This window comes from Bubalus bubalis, chromosome 3 (genome assembly GCF_019923935.1).
Source record: "Bubalus bubalis isolate 160015118507 breed Murrah chromosome 3, NDDB_SH_1, whole genome shotgun sequence".
In the NCBI taxonomy this organism is placed as follows: domain Eukaryota; kingdom Metazoa; phylum Chordata; class Mammalia; order Artiodactyla; family Bovidae; genus Bubalus; species Bubalus bubalis.
Window position 1 is genome coordinate 50,693,788 of NC_059159.1, and position 17,061 is coordinate 50,710,848.

Below are 17,061 nucleotides of genomic sequence, written 5' to 3' on the forward strand. Positions count from 1 at the left end.
TCTAGACCTGAAGGCCAAGGACAGGAACGCACCAGTGGGGAGGGAGGCAGCCACCCCATCTCTTTGGTCCTCCCACCCACTGCCTCCTAGAGGCGAGATGAGAGACGTTAAGGCAGGGGCCAGGGGTCAGCCTCATTGGGTGGTCCCCACCAGTCCTGACAAAGCAGGGAGGGTTTGTGAGAGAAGAGCAGCAGGTCGGGGGGTGTCTCAGGCAACTGGGGGCTCTCCACTTTTCTCCCAAGCGATGTCACTGACAAGGTCGCAGGGGAAAAGCTGGGTGTTTAGGGAAGAGACCAAAATAAGGAAGTGACCTCTGTGTGTGAGGCAACACTGCCCCCTACAGGAATTCTGGAACTCTACAGCCTTCTCCTGTGCAAAGAGCCGGAGACCAGGAGCCAGTGTGGGAGATTCCTACCAGCCTCGAGGACAATCGGGAAGCCTGGAGGTAAAATGTACAAGAGGTGAGCTTGGATTTGGAGGCTTTCTTTTTTTTTTTTTTTGGCTGCATCAGGTCTTAGCTGTGGCAGGTGGGCTTAATTGCCTTGAGGCATGTGGGACCTTAGTTGCCTGACCAGGGATTGAACCTACATACGCTGCATTGGAAGGTAGATTCTTAACCAGTGGACCACCAGGGAAGTCCCTTTTTGGGAGGGTGGGGGAGGCCTCTTAACTCTTTCCTTAAACTCAGTAGGTCTCAGAATTCTAAAAAGACAGATCACATGACATTGCTCTGCTCAAAATACTCCAATAGCACAGAGGAATTTTAGAGCAGTGAAAATACCCTGTGTGATACCAGAGTGGTGGATACATGCCATCATACATTGGCCCAGACCCATAGGATGTGTGACACCAAGAGCAACCCTAATGTAAACTGTGGACTCTGGGTGATAATTCTCTCTCAATATAAGTCCATCGGTTGTAATCAATAACCGCTCTGGTGGAGGATGTGGGTGTCGGGGGAGGCCGTGCACGTGGAGGAGAGCAGTATACAGGAAATCTCTGCACTGTCTGCTCAGTTTTTCTGTGAACCTAAAACTGCCCTAAAAATAACAAACAAACATATACAAACCCTCCAACAAACAAAACCCTCCAACAGCTCTTTATCTCCTGCAGATTAAAAGCCAAAGTTTTTGCAAGAGCCTACAAAGCCTTATATGATTTATCCCTGTCCATTCTGGGACCTCTTTGCCCTCATCCTTGCTTTTCTCATACCAGTCAAGCATACTGCTGGGGACTTCTCTGATGGTCCAGTGGCTGAAACTTCATGATCCCAACACAGGGGGCCCATCTCTGGTTTGATCTCTGGTCAGGGAACTGGATCCCACATGCCGCAACCAAAAATCTCATGTGCTCCAACTAAGGCCCGGCATAGCCAAATAAAAATAAAATAAAATAATTTAAAATATACTCCTGCATCAGCCAAATAAATAAAAAAAAATTAAAGTATACTCCTGCCTCAGGTCCTTTTCACTGGCTATTTCCTTTGTCTGGAATATTCCTTTATTTTAAAAATAGCCATTTATTTATTTATTCCACATGCCGCACCTTTAGGCATGTGGATATCTTGGTTCCAGGATCAGACAGGGGGTGGAACCCATGCCCCCTGCAGTGGGAGCGTAGGGTCTCAACCACTGGACCGCCAGGGAAGGCCCTGTCTGGAATGTTCTTTACCAAAATATCCACTTGGTCATTTCTTCTTTCCCTTGAAATCTTTGTTCAAGTATCACCTCCTGAGGGTAGCCTACTGTAATCCCCTATTTTAAAGTCCAACAACCTCTGCACCCCAAATATCCTTTACTGTTTTTATTTTCCTAAAGTACTAATACCTCTCAAATATTACATAATTTAGTTAATGATTATATTTCTTGTTTATTGATGTTCTCCTCCCATTAAAATAGAAGTTCCACAAAGACAGAGCTTTTTGTCTGTTTTGCTCACTGCTGTATCCCAGGACAACAGGCCCAGCACACAGGAGGCACTTAACACACATTTGGGGTCCTTGTCTTTAATTTTTGCTATACCCAGTGGCATCGGGACCTTAGTTCCTCAGCCAGGGATCAAACCGCTTCCCCTGCATTGGAAGGCAGAGTCTTAACCATTGGACTGCTGGGAAAATCCCTTAACATATTTGTAGAATGAATGATTGGATTCCATGACTCGGGAGATGGCAAAGTGCTTTCTTTGTATCCATCCTCCTTGGATCTTCATGTCAAACTCGTCAGGGAGATTCTGCCGCATTACGGAGAAGAAAACAGAGGCTTAGGGGCTGCCACAGCTGAGTTGAGAGACGGACTTCCCAGGTCTCCTGGCTCCACATCCAATGCTCCTTAGTTTTGACTTTATGATTTTTCCTTCATGCATGCAGACATTTTTTGTTTTTATAAAGTAAAATTATCAATCTTTTCTTAAATGGTTTCTTCATGACTTTGAAAGATCTTCCTCACTCAGAGAATATTTAAAATTCTATCTTTCGGGCTTCCCTGGTGGTCCAATGTTCTTAACCCAATGTTAAAAATTCACCTTGCAATGCAGGAGTCACCGGTTCTACCCCTGGTCCGGGAAGGTACCCCATGCCACAGAGCAACTAAGCCCACGCACCACAATTACTGAGCCTGTGCTCTAGAGCCTATGAGCCGCCGCTACCGAAGCCCGAACACCCTAGAGCCTGCTCTCCACAACAAGAGAAGCCGCTGCAATGAGAAGCCTGCCACCACAGCCAGAGAGTAGCCCCATTCGCCGCATCTAGAGAATAGGCTGGAGGTAGCAACGAAGATCTAATGAAACCGAAAATAAATTTAAAAAATTCTATCTTTCCTTCTTCTAGCACCAAGATTTGAGTTTCTACATTTAAATCTTTGATCTATCTGGAATTTAAAGTTGTGTAATTGGATTCCAATATTTTTTTTTCAGATAGCTAAATGGTTATCCTTGCACAAGTGGGAGTGTATTGATAGGATATAATATATAGGGGAAAAAAACCATTTTCTACAGTTTTGAAATGTCATCCTTATTATATATTAAGTTCCTGATTTATTTGGGTCTATTTCTGAACTTTTTGTTCTGGGCTATTGATCTGCCTGCTCATGTAGAGTTGGGTTTTACTGAAAAAGGAGAAAAAGACACTACAATAATGAAACTGGATATGATAGGAAAAGAGTATTCAGTTTCTAAAAAGAACCAAATGAAATTTCAAAAATAAAAAATAATCATTGGTATTGAAACCCTAATGGTCAAGTTAAACAGGAGACAACATCTGAATTCACAGATCAATCTTAATATCATAAAGCAAAATAACCAGACATTTATGGGCCTCCAGCCTAAGCAGTATGTTGGCAAAAAATTCAAACCTGAATCTGATCAAATTTCTAGATCTAATTACCAGCTCATAAGAAATACAAGGGACTGGGGAGCATATTAAATGATACCATGGGGACAGAATCAGCAAACTTCTGTCAAAAATTTTTTATTATTTATTTGTTTTTGCCTGCACTGGGTCTTCATTTCTTAGCTCAGGCTTCCTCTGGTTGCGGGCTTCTCACTGTGTTGGCTCCTCCTGTTGTGGAGTATAGGCTCTGGACACTCAGGCTCAGTGGTTGTGGCCCTGGGCTTAGCTGCCCTGCGACATGTGGGATCTTCCCAGACCAGGGATCAAACCTGTGTACCCTGCATTGGCCAGGAAAGCCCTCAGCAAACTCTTGACTATGTGAAGATCCACAGAGTAAACAAACCAGTTACTTTAATAAATAAACTTCAAAGGGGGAAAAAAAGAGGGAGAAGAAATCTAAAAATTAAGAGATTGAAGAGATATGACCAAAGGACATGGGAGGACTATGTTTGCACCTCAATTAGAACAAACCAGTTCTACAAAAACGTTTAGGAAACATTCAGGGAACTTGAACGTGGACTGACGATTTGATGATGTAAAGGAATGTTAGTAGTTCTTGAGTTTAGTAATAGTATTTTGGATTTTTATATATATATATATATATATATATATATATAAGTCTTTATGTTTTAGAGATAAACAGTAAAATATTTGTGGATAAAACTATGATTCTGGGATTTGATTTAAAATATCCAGTGGAGTGGTGATCATTTGGGAATGTATAGAAACATCGAATCGCTGCGTTGTGTAAGAGGAACTAACACAGTGTTGTATGTCAACTATACTTCAAAACCCAAATAAACCTGTAGAAAAAGAGGTCAGACTTGTGGTTATCAGAGGCAGGGCTAGGAGGAAAGAGGAACCAGAGAAAGGTGGTCAAAAGACACAAACTTCCAGTTATCAGATAAACTAAGTATTTGGAATATAACATTCAACATAATTAGTATAATTAACACTGCTGTATATTCCATATGAAAGTGAAGAGAGTAAATACTAAGTGTTCTCATTGTAAGGAAAAATTTCTCTTCTTTTTCTTTTACATGAGATAATGGATGTTTACTCATTGTGGCAATCATTTCATGATGTATGTAGGTCAAATATGATTGCTGTTCATCTTAAACTTACACAGTGCTGTATTATTTTATCGGTTAATCTCAATAAAACTGAAATAAGATATTTGGGTCACAAGGGCAGGGTGCATGGTGGCTGAGAGAACAGTCGTAATGAGACTGGCCGCGTATTTATAAGCTGGATGAAAGCTGTAAGGGAGTTCCTTTTACTAGTCTCTCTACTTTTGCATGCTTACAAGTTTCCAAGACAGAAAGTTTCAAAAGATTAGCCAAACCATTGCCTCTTTCCTAGTTCCCAAAGAGCCATAATTCTTTTGGCTTAAAACAGGATAGTCTTGGGATTTCCCTGGTGGTCCCATGGCTCAGACTCCACGCTCTCAATGTAGGGGGCCTGGGTTTGATCCCTGATCGGGGAATTAGACCCTATATGCCATAACTTAAGAAGAAGGCAATGGCACCCCACTCCAGTACTCTTGCCTGGAAATCCCATGGGTGGAGGAGCCTGGTGGGCTGCAGTCCATGGGGTCGCTGAGTCGGACACGAATGAGCCACTTCATTTTCACTTTTCACTTTAATGCATTGGAGAAGGAAATGGCAACCCACTCCAGTGTTCTTGCCTGGAGAATCCCAGGGACGGGGGAGCCTGGTGGGCTGCTGTCTATGGGGTTGCGCAGAGTCAGACACGACTGAAGCGACTCAGCAGCAGCAGCAGCATAACTTAAAAATCCTGCATGCTGCACCTAAGACCCAATGAAGCCAAATAAATTTATTTTTTAAAAGATATAGAATTAAAACAAGCAAGGTAGTCTTCAGCCTTGATATTTGGTCTAGAAGCTTATTCTACCCAGACCTCTTCCCCAGGATTCACTTTCTGCAAGGAGATGGGATGAAGGTCCAGACTGGAGTTCAAATCAAGTCTTGATTTCTGATAGCTGGTAAGTTTCCAGAGAAGAGAGACAGGAGGCTCAGAGCCTTAGGAGATGGTCTGTAATAAGAAATGTTCTTCATGCAGACAGAACTGAGTTAGGGATGCTCCTTACCAGCAGGAAGATCCTGACAGTTAAGACCCTGAAAAGTCAACCAGTCACAGACCCCCAAATGCATAGCCTTATTACTAATCCAAGAAATGCAAATGAAAAGAATAATTCTGTCTTTGTATCATATTAGTAATAAAAAAAAATCATAAAGGCCCCGTGTGGATGTGAATGTGGAAAAAGAAGCATTCTGATACATTACAACCTGAATGGAAACTGATACAACCCAGCAACTCCACGACTAGGGATTTATTTCTAAGACAAGAATCTAAGATGTGCTCAAAGCTTCATTGTCAAGGATAATATCAGGGAGAAAATTTACAATGGGGAGAAACTGGAAGCAATTTAAATATCCAGTGTGGAGGTTTGAAAATACATCCACAAATACTTGGACTTCCCTGGTGGTCCAGTGGTAAAGAATCTGCCTGGTAATTCAGGGACACAGGTTTGATCCCTGGTCCAGGAAGATCCCACATGCCTCAGTGAGCCCCAGATACTGAGCTCGAGAGCCTATGTTCTGCAACGAGAAGTCACTGCAATGAGTAGCCGCTGCTCACCACAAAAAGAGAAAGCCCCCACGCAGCAACAAAGACCCAAAGCAGCCATAAGTAAACAAACAAAAATACATATACTCACAAATTCTGATATTCCTTCTTTCAGGACAAGGGTTTTAATTCCCCTTCCCTTGTGAGCTGTTCTTGGGGAGGACCAACTTCCAATGAATAGAGTATGGTGAAAATGAGGAGTTATGACTTCCTGGGGTAGGTCATAAAAGATACTGTGGCTCTTTCTGTTGGAATGATTTGTCCTGGGGTAAGTCAGTGGCTGTGTCAAAAAGACTCACAGCCCCATCAAGCGGCCCACACGAGGAGGAACTGAGACCTCTTGCCAACAGCCGTGTATGTGAGCCAGCTTGGAAGCAGATTCTCCAGCAGCAGCCAAGTCTAAGGTTGCCATAATTACCGTCTCATGAGGTCCGCTGAGCTAGAACAACTCGGTGAAGCCACTCCTGAACTCCAGTTCCACAGGAGCTGTTCATTAATATTTTTGGTTTATGCCAATTAAGATTTGGTATAACGTGGCACTGTTAACCAAACTTTTAGAAACAAGGGACCAAACTGAAATAAAAAGGTGTGTATTTGGGATTTGTTAGGACTGCAGCCTCAGAGACACAGATTCAAGAAGCACTTGAATTGTCTTCCACTGGCCTACAAAACGGGGGCGGCTTATAAAGGCAAAAACTGCAAGGTTAGTTACATGGGTTTTTTATCATGAATTTTTTTATTATATGTATTAATTATATTGGAAAATACTATACAGTACTTTTTTAACACCTGCCACTCTACTAATAAAGAGGTAACCATATTTAACATATTGGCATATATGCTCTTTTTTCTGTTTCATTCATATTTTGTATTGATTTACATTTTGACCTCCAGCTTTATTTCTGTCATGACCTTTTCCCCATACTATTATATATGGTAAGTGTAATTTTTAATGACTATGCACGCCACTGGGTGGATGGGCCATAATTTAATGCATCCTCTATTGCTGGAATTATTATCTATTGCTGTATAATGATAACAAACTGAAATTATAATGGAGCAATCACAGTTCATGTGTGTGTACTAAGTCACTCAGTCGTGTCTGACTCTTTGCGACCCTATGGACTGTAGTCTACCAGGCTTTTCTGTCCATGGGAGTCTCCAAGCAAGAATACTGGTGTGGGTTGCCATGCCCTCTTCCAGGGGATCTTCCTGACTCAGGGATTGAACCCCTGTCTGTTGCATCTCCTGATTGGTAGGCACGTCCTTTACCACTAGCACCACCTGGGAAGCCCCACTTACAGTTCATGTGTGAAAGTCGCTCAGTTGTGTCCGACTCTTTGCAACCCAATGGACTATACAGTCCATGGAATTCTCCAGGCCAGAATACTGGAGTGGGTAGCCTTTCCCTTCTCCAGGGGATCTTCCCAACTCAGGGATCGAACCCAGGCCTCCCACATTGCAAGCAGATTCTTTACCAGCTGAGCCGCAAGGGAAGCCCAAGAATAACTGGAGTGGGTACCCACTCCCAGTCCAGGCACACAGAAATGGAGTGGGTGACCACTGAGGATTTGGTCTCAGCCACATCCCTGCATCACTGAAAACCTTGAGCTTTCTTTGAACTGCACCAGACCCCAGGTCATTGCCAGCACCTGCTGCTGTAACCCTATGATCTCACGGTCTCCCCTTGTAAATATGCAGCCATTTGGATCCCAACCGGTTCTAACCAAGCACTCTTACTTCTGTCCAGCTCCATTTCTAATTCTTCATTTTTATCATAAGCACCTTGGCTCCCTGGAACTCTCACCTTCTGATAAGATTTATCTAAAGCAGCTTTTAGTTCTAAAAAGTTAAAGATTTGATTTGTCTGATCAAATACATACTAGGTAAACTTCCTCCTGGTCAAAAAGTGCCAAGGGTGGTTTTTTAAATAACTAGTCTTTTTTTTTTTCCTTTTTCATCTTGTATAGAGATCTGTGATGACCCTAACAGCAACACAACAGTTGTAGAATGTGGACTGGCGGCGGGCCACAGCCACTGACAGACCAGAATACTCAAAACTATTTAAGTAGCCACAGCCACTGACAGACCAGAATACTCAAAACTATTTAAGTAGCAGCATGAGTGAAAATAAAGCAGAAATGGATGTTTTCTGGAACTCTCTTGCTTTTTCGATGATCCAGCGGATGGTGGCAATTTGATCTCTGGTTCCTGTGCCTTTTCTAAAACCAGCTTGAACATCTGGAAGTTCACGGTTTACGTATTGCTGAAGCCTGGCTTGGAGAATTTTGAGCATTACTTTACTAGCGTGTGAGATGAGTGCAATTGTGCGGTAGTTTGAGCATTCTTTGGCATTGTCTTTCTTTGGGATTGGAATGAAGATTGACATTTTCCAGTCCTGTGGCCACTGCTGAGTTTTCCAAATGACTGTGTGGATCACAATAAACTGTGGAAAATTCTGAAAGAGATGGGAATATCAGACCACCTGACCTGCCTCTTGAGAAACCTATATGTAGGTCAGGAAGCAACAGTTAGAACTGGACATGGAACAACAGACTGGTTCCAAATAGGAAAAGGAGTACGTCAAGGCTGTATATTGTCACCCTGCTTATTTAACTTATATGCAGAGTACATCATGAGAAACGCTGGGCTGGAAGAAACACAAGCTGGAATCAAGATTGCCGGGAGAAATATCAATAACCTCAGATATGCAGATGATACCACCCTTATGGCAGAAAGTGAAGAGGAACTAAAAAGCCTCTTGATGAAAGTGGAAGAGGAGAGTAAAAAAGTTGGCTTAAAGCTCAACATTCAGAAAACAAAGACCATGGCATCTGGTCCCATCACTTCATGGGAAATGGGGAAACAGTGGAAACAGTGTCAGGCTTTATTTTTGGGGGCTCCAAAATCATTGCTGATGGTGACTGCAGCCATGAAATTAAAAGACGCTTACTCCTTGGAAGAAAAGTTATGACCAACCTAGATAACATATTGAAAAGCAGAGACATTACTTTGCCAACAAAGGTCCGTCTAGTCAAGGCTATGGTTTTTCCTGTGGTCATGTATGGATGTGAGTTGGACTGTGAAGAAAGCTGAGCACCAAAGAATTGATGCTTTTGAACTGTGGTGTTGGAGAAGACTCCTGAGAGTCCCTTGGACTGCAAGGAGATCCAACCAGTCCATTCTAAAGGAGATCAGCCCTGGGTGTTTTTTGGAAGGAATGATACTAAAGCTGAAAACTCCAGTACTTTGGGCACCTCATGAGAAGAGTTGACTCATTGGAAAAGACTCTGATGCTGGGAGGGATTGGGGGCAGGAGGAGAAGGGGACGACCGAGGATGAGATGGCTGGATGGCATCACTGACTCGATGGACGTTGAGTGTGAGTGAACTCCGGGAGTTGGTGATGGACAGGGAGGCCTGGCGTGCTGCGATTCATGGGGTCGCAAAGAGTCAGACACAACTGAGCAACTGAACTGAACTGATGAGTGAAAAACCACCTGAGTCTGTGCTAAGCAGGAAGTTAAATGCCAATCTATTTTGACATGTTACATCAATGTTCTAATTCACAAATGTATCTCACAAGGCTTATCAATATACTGTCTGGAAGAGTACACTCACACTCTTTTCAAACTTCATATATCATGCCTGACTTAACTGCTTTATGCAGTTATCCAGAAACTTTAAAAAATTATAGTAACTCATAAAATTTACCATTTTAACTATTTGTAAGTGTGGTGTTAATTATGCAACTGATCTCCAGAACACTGTTATCTTGCAAAACTGAAACTCTACACCCATGAAGCAGCCACTCCCCATTTTCCTCCTCCCCAGCCTGACAACTATCATGCCATTTTCTGAGCATGACTAGCCTAGATACCTCATGTGAATAGAATCATAAACACCATTTACTTGCTTTCCCCTTTGTGACTGGCTTATACAAACATAATGCCCTCAAAGTTCATCCAAATTGTAGCAGGAGTCAGAATTTCCTTCCTGTTTAAGGCTGAAGAACATTATGCTGTGTGTATGGGCTACCTTTTGTTGCTTTCACCTTTTGGTTATGGTGAGTAATGCTGCTGTGAACACGGGTGTACATACGATCATACGACAATGGCTTTAACAAAACTTCAAATAAAATGCTGCATAACTAAGCACCAAGTGGCAACTCAAGCTTCCCTTGTCCTTTCAGCCTGATGAGAGAGTTTATGCAAGAAATGGCATTTTCAGCAATAGAAGAGCATGTTCAGAGTCATGGAGATGGAAAAGGAAATAAATTTAAATTCAGTAACACCAGGGAATTCCCTGGTGGTCCAGTTGTTAGGACTCTGCCCTTTCACTGCTGAAGATGCAGGTTCAATCCCAGGTCAGGGAATTAAGATCTCGAAGCTACATGGCTCGGCCAAAAAAAAAAAAAAAAACAAACTGGTGATATATATATATCACCAAAGGTGGCAGGTGATGGAAGTCAATGCTGACCATTCCAAATGAAGGTGGGGCTTTGCCTAACATTCATCAGTTTTCTTCATAATCTGGTTTCATTTCCTGTCATTGTTTTCAGTGCTTTAGATTCATGCTGTTTCATGGTGGATTTTGAAAAAGACCTAAGCTGACCCCACCTTTCATACGAGGAAATGAAACACAAAGAGGCTTATAATGACACATCTCAAATTCCTAGCGTTAAGAGGCAGGGCTGGAAGCATAACCCATGCCCAGGGTACTCGCCCCTGACAGACACCCAGCAGAGCTTTATCTGTCTCATCACCCTTCCTCAGCCTTTGCGTGAGCCGAGGGAAAAGAAGGGTGTGATTACTTTTGTAAAGTCCCCAAAGCCCTCTGCATTCATGCAGTGCGTGTGTTTCCAAAGTACTTTCATAAGCGCCGTCTTAGGTGCTGTTACCAAGCGTCTCCCCTGCCACACGTCTCACCAGAAAGAGGGCACCGCTGCTCTAGTTCTGGCCGTTTCTCTCGTGTTGTTCACTAACAAAAGAGTCTGTGATGTTTAAACAGTCCCAAGTCCCAACCAAAAGTAAGCACAACTAAACTGGAAACAGATACACTGTGAGTGCAGGAACACTATATTTATTAAGTCGATAATTCATTTTTAGCAATACAAGTACAGAATATATCACAATGCTGGTTACAAACATACTTAGTATGGTATTAATGGTTACAAATAATGGTGGGCACTACAAGTTTGTGGTAAGGGTGATATGAAAGGTCATTCTGACACAATGAAGAATTGTCTTTAAAAAACCCATCGATGACCTTAGATATTTCTATAGAAATTACTGTGGCACTGTTAGTGGGGATTTTCATGTAAAGAATTGATAGTGATTTGCTTTTGTTTCCGTAAGAGCTTTTTGAGTCTATTAAACTAAAATCCCCGGTTGCTTAATAAAGTATAAAAATAGTACTGACCTGGTAATATTTAATAAAACATAGCATTCATTCACATCATAAAAGTAGAACTAAAGTGAAAAGTTTTTAGTTACCATGGCAACAGATCTTCCCATAAAAGGAATCGACAGAAATGAGTCATGTTACAGAAACGGTACCTGCAGTTATTTAGTGATCCAACACGTGTGCACCACAAACCAAGTTTTCTAGATATCTATATAGAGCATATATTTTTAATCTTAAATTTTACTTTTGAAAGAAAAATGTGCACTTCAACAAACTCACTAAGGCCACTCATGCTATAGATGCCTAGGATTGCAATTAAAGAACAGCAACTATTTTAACAAATCCTCAAGCACACTCCTTCAGGTCACCAACAGGGTAAAACCAGTTTTCTGCCTAAAACATTCCTGAGATTTGTGGACAACTACTAATGTTCAAGCTGGAGATGAATTAAAATGTCAGATTAAAAAAAAAGGAATTTTCTAGCAAGAACTGAGGTCCTCCAAGAGGTGAAATATATATGCTAATTCTTAGAGCAAAAATAAAAGTCTTAGAGACGCTTTTACTTATAAATATTTTTCCAGTAGTAACTTTGCCATCCAGAAAAAGAACAGTTTGGAAGTAGCCAGGCTACAGATTCAGGGGGAAAAAAAATAGAGTGACAGTTTAATACAAGTATCCTCCTCTTTCTGAAAGTTCACTTTATCCTACTTTGCTTTTATCAAAGACCTGCATTAGCGCCTGTTTTTACTAACCGAAAACAGATCCAAAAACCATCACTTTCACAAATAAAGGTGAACAGCAAAAATGGCGTTCTGCGTGTGTCTGCACACGCATGGCTGTTGAGGAGGCAGCAGCAGCGAGCAGTGGGAGGGCACCGCCACGCTCCTCTCTTGGAACTGCGTTCAGCACCTCAGCTTCAAGCCGCCACAGCTTTGCCCGTGTGAGCTTCTGTGCTTTCTGTGTGTATTTTGTGCATCGACTGGCAAGATGTGCCCTAAACTAACTGCCACTCTGCTGTTCACCTATTTTGGCTTACAGAGGTTTCATGGGAACACTCTACTTTTGGATAGTGGGGAAAGCCTGCTGTCCCTCCTCCTACTTAGCAGACCATTCTTTCTGTCTGTAAAGTATGGTCCAAAGTTTCCATCATGTTCTAGGCGTGTGTTTACTGTTCAGCATTCTGTCTGCACTGTCAGGGGCAGCCAAATGGCACGCTATTTATAAGACTGCAGCTGCTTGATCTGGTTTTCTCAAAATTATGAACTCTAACAGGCTAAGAGTGTTACAAAGGTCTTTGTCCAATCTTTCATTTTCACAAAACAAAGCACACCTGTGTGGAGGCTATTCCAAAGCAACAGCCAGCTGTTTCTGCTGAACAGAGACAGAGCTTTGATAATGTAAGGGTCCTAATGCTTTGGGCAAAGTCAGCTTTGGCGACCCATAAAAATTATGGTCTAAAAAACCCTCAACTGGCTCTCTGAAACTGAAGAAAGGAGTGACTGGCCACCTGTGTGGTACAGGAGTGTTACAGGGCTCCCTGATGCACCCAACTTGAGCAGCACCAAACTTTAGGGGAAAAAACCCGAGTACAAGAGAGAACAAAGCCAGGAAAGGACAAGACCAAAGGCCTCTTACTTAATATTACTTTGTTGAACTGCCAGAAAAATCTTTTAAGTTGGTCTATGCTTTCTTATACACAACCCCACCATATACGAAAAATCTGTTCAAGCAATTGGTTATTGTGAAGTAAATTTTACTCTCTTTGAGACTGTTTTCCCCTACCCCCATAAATCATGATGATATTCACCTCTCTAACTTATCCTAAGCATTCCAACTAAAAGGATAAAACCCACACTTAAAATTATTAGGGTATTATTCTTCATTAGAACCAGAAATAATAGCATATTAAGTTATATCACTATCAGAAACTGGCAATCTCTTTTCTCAATCTAGAGTGTCTGCATTAAGTATATGGATTTATAGAAAACTACATTAAAGCAGTGGCAATATGGCAAACTATTAACAATGATTTTTTTTTTTTTTTTTTAAGAAAAACTGGCTGTCATTTAACATCACCCTGTGATCCTAGGCTTCTAAATATCATGTTGCTTTATCACTGAGTGTGATCTGAGTTCAAACTGAATTAGAGAAGATGAGGCCTTAAGTCATTTGCTGGATTTTATCCTAGGAAATGCTGTATATGCACAAAACCAAAAATACAGATTAAAAAAAAAAAAACTTCATATGAAAACATAAGTTTCAAAATATTTATTGAAAAACAATTTACCATGACATTCCTATACCACAAACATACCACAGGACTCTAAATAACCAACAAAAGTATACAAAGCCTATCCTTAAAATCTTTGGAGGTATTAAATATATAGGCCCATGAGGATAGAGCTGAGTAACTTAAAAATGTTAGTCCTTGGTCACACAGACTATTTGGTAATTAATAAAGAGGTGCCTCTTGGCATTAGATTGCAATTAACTGGGAGGGGGAGGGGAAGGTGTGCCAATGCGCTCTTTTCAATTCAAAATAATTCAGTATGAGCATTAAACCCAGCGTTCGAAATCACACAGCTATCATCTTAAAGACATCTGGGCTTGTTTCATTTCTTCTACCTCCCCTAGGGAATCCTCTCCTGGGAACTTAAAAACGGTGGGATCATAACTAACAAGATGGCAAATAACAGCTTTAAACAAGGTTATATTTGGGAAGGCCAAAAAAGTGTTTAAAATTGAATTGATCTGAAATTTCCAATTACTTCTTCTGCACTCCACGTGGTGGGCAGTCTAGATTTCCCCCCCTCCCATCCCAACACGCCTGTTAGACAGAAAACCTAAATTCAGCACACATCCACCCACCCACAGACCACTCCAAGCATTAGCCAGGAGCAACAACTCTTAACAGCCAAGTCATGAACCCCTGAAAATAGGGGGGAAAACCCTGATTCTTAACTATAGAGGCACCAAACAGGCCACTATAATAAGAACTGAGGTAAGGGCAACAGACCTTTTTTGTTTCTTGAATTGCTACATGTTACAACTTCTCAAATTTGAATATCACCTCAACATTAAACAACTTGACTGGCTTAAATGAAAAATCAAAACCCAATAAACAGAAAGAGGAGTTAGTGAAATAGATATATCATTAGGGGAAATCTTTACATTTGACTCTTGAATTTCATATAAAATGATCTATTGCTTGCATTTTTTTTTTATCATAAACATGAAGGATTTCTAAGAATTGCTTATTAGGCGGCATTTGTTTTTCCATTAATCCCCATAAACCAAACATTGACCTAAAATTCCCATCTGGACATGAGCTATTTCATGACTCAGCCAATATACTTGCACACTGCGTTATTAGGGTAGCATATAAAATGAGAGGGATGGCTGCAGCAGATATTTATAGACTTGCTTAGGGCACTGCCGTCTGTGTGCCTTGACTGAAGATATGCCACTGAAACGGCCAAATTTCCCTAATCTGGTGTCTATTACATGAATACAATTTTTGTATTATCAGTTTTCATAATACATCTAAATGAAATCATTCTACGATAAAAGTAAAGGCAGGGGCTAAAATAATCATCTAAAACCTCTGGTCCAAATAACCCCTTTCTACATTAGGCTGGTCCTTTTCAGATCCTCCTGGTCCTGTTAGCAAAAGCGATCAGAGCATCTTGCCTTTTTGTACCCCCCAAAAACACAACAAAACCAAAACAACCAAAGAGTTAAAACTGCTGGTTTATCAGCTTTTCTATTACTTACAGGTCAACACTGGTCCAGTTCAGATGAATCTGACAGTCCTTCCCCCTTGTCATACAGCCCTGGAGTGGCTGTATGCATTTCTCTAGGTAAGGTTGCCAAACCTAAGTCAGGATGTCCCTCTGCTCTTAATAGTTGTGTTAACTTTTCTATACTGTGTATAAAGATTTTCCCCATAAAATTTCTTTACAGTACAGTATTGAATACCTCCTCAAGGAAGAATTATATGTTAAAAAGTTGTTAAAATCATCCTTACATAATAAGAATGCAATTCTTTTAAACTCTTAAATAGTTTTATTTAGGGGTTCTTTTTTTCTTTCAGGCTTTCTGCAAAATGAATTACTTTTTTTTAAAAAGAGAAAACAAAAAATTCCTGTTGTTTGTTCTACGAGGTTGAAAATATGGGCCAGACTACTTATACATGCGGTACATGCTGAATATAACTGAATATATGCTTATTCCTACGGACACTCTGCAAGAAAGGGATCACCCAAATAGGGTCAAAGGACTGGACCAGTGTTTCAATGCAAATTCCAGCCCCCTAAAAAACACGGTTTTGATTTCACAGTATGAATTCCCTGGAATCTGGGAAAAGGTAAGTTAGTGAACTGAGGTCTTCCCTCAGCAGCTCGGTCCCTCGACATTCTGCGCAATCAGGAAGGACTGCACCACTTCTTCAGTGGACTGGGGGCTGGTGTTGACGTCCTCAAGAGCATCGGTCACGGAATACTGCCGATCTCGTAACCGGTTCCAGTTAGACAGAACATTGTGATACTCAAACACTTTCTCATAATTTCCAATGGAGTTGTAAAGTTTAATGAGACCTCGGTAATCATATTCCAGTCCACTGTAGCCTTCACCAAAAAGTTTCTTCCCTGAAAGTAAACAGAAAAAGAAAGGAAGCTCAAATAATGAAATAACAAGTAGTTTCTACAATACAAGCTTAGTTCTTTAAAATAGGGTGTCTTTGTTTTATTCCTTTTAAAAGGAATAGATTCAATTAAAAAAAATTTTACTGGAATACAGTTGCTTTACAACATTGTGCTAGTTTCTTGCTATACAGCAAAGTGAATCAGCCATGCATACATGCTGTGTAATGCTGATCACTTCAGTCGTGTCCGACTCTGCGCGACCCGAGACGGCAGCCCACCAGGCTCCCGCGTCCCTGGGATTCTCCAGGCAAGAACACTGGAGTGGGTTGCCATTTCCTTCTCCAATGCATGAAAGTGAAAAGTGAAAGTGAAGTTGCTCAGTCGTGTCCAATTCCTAGCGACCCCATGGACTGCAGCCTCCCAGGCTCCTCCATCCATGGGATTTTCCAGGCAAGAGTACTGGAGTGGGCTGCCACTGCCTTCTTCGATATATATATGTCTCCACCCTTTTTTATATTTCCTTCCCATTTAGGTCACCACAGAACATCGAGCAGTGGGTTCTCACTAGTTATCTGTTTTATACTCAGCAGTGTGTTTATATCAGTCCCAAACTCCCAATCATTCCACCCTCAAGTTGAAAGAGATTCAATTCTTTTATCAGGGTTTACGGACACAGTCTTACTCACAGCCTACTTCTAAGACTTAAAAAAAATTCTCTTGTCTAAGGTCATTGGTCTCTCTAGAATAAAATTATAAAATTTCAGTTTGAAGGGAGTTTATGAAGACCTCCTAGCTCATTTACAGGGCATACTGTTTTTAAAAAAGCAAAGTATCTGGAGTATGCCACCTTTTATGTAAAGTAAAATATTTATGTCTCTGAACTCTTATGCCAGAAAATATACAGAAGCGCGACACTGGTAGTCCAGTGGTTAAGAATCCACCTGCCAATGCAGGGAAAACAGGTTCGCTCTCTGGTCTG

At 41.3% G+C, this 17,061-nt stretch overlaps 1 protein-coding gene across 1 annotated transcript in view; it reads right to left on the reverse strand.

The window, feature by feature from the left end:
• Positions 1-11,090: 11,090 nt before the first annotated feature.
• Positions 11,091-17,061, reverse strand: part of APPBP2 (amyloid beta precursor protein binding protein 2) — a 58,911-nt gene continuing 52,940 nt past the window's right edge. The window contains exon 13 of the mRNA XM_006065460.4: positions 11,091-16,085. Within this exon, the coding sequence (XP_006065522.2) occupies positions 15,832-16,085 (254 nt within the window). The 3' untranslated portion in view covers positions 11,091-15,831. The remainder of the gene's footprint in view (positions 16,086-17,061) is intronic.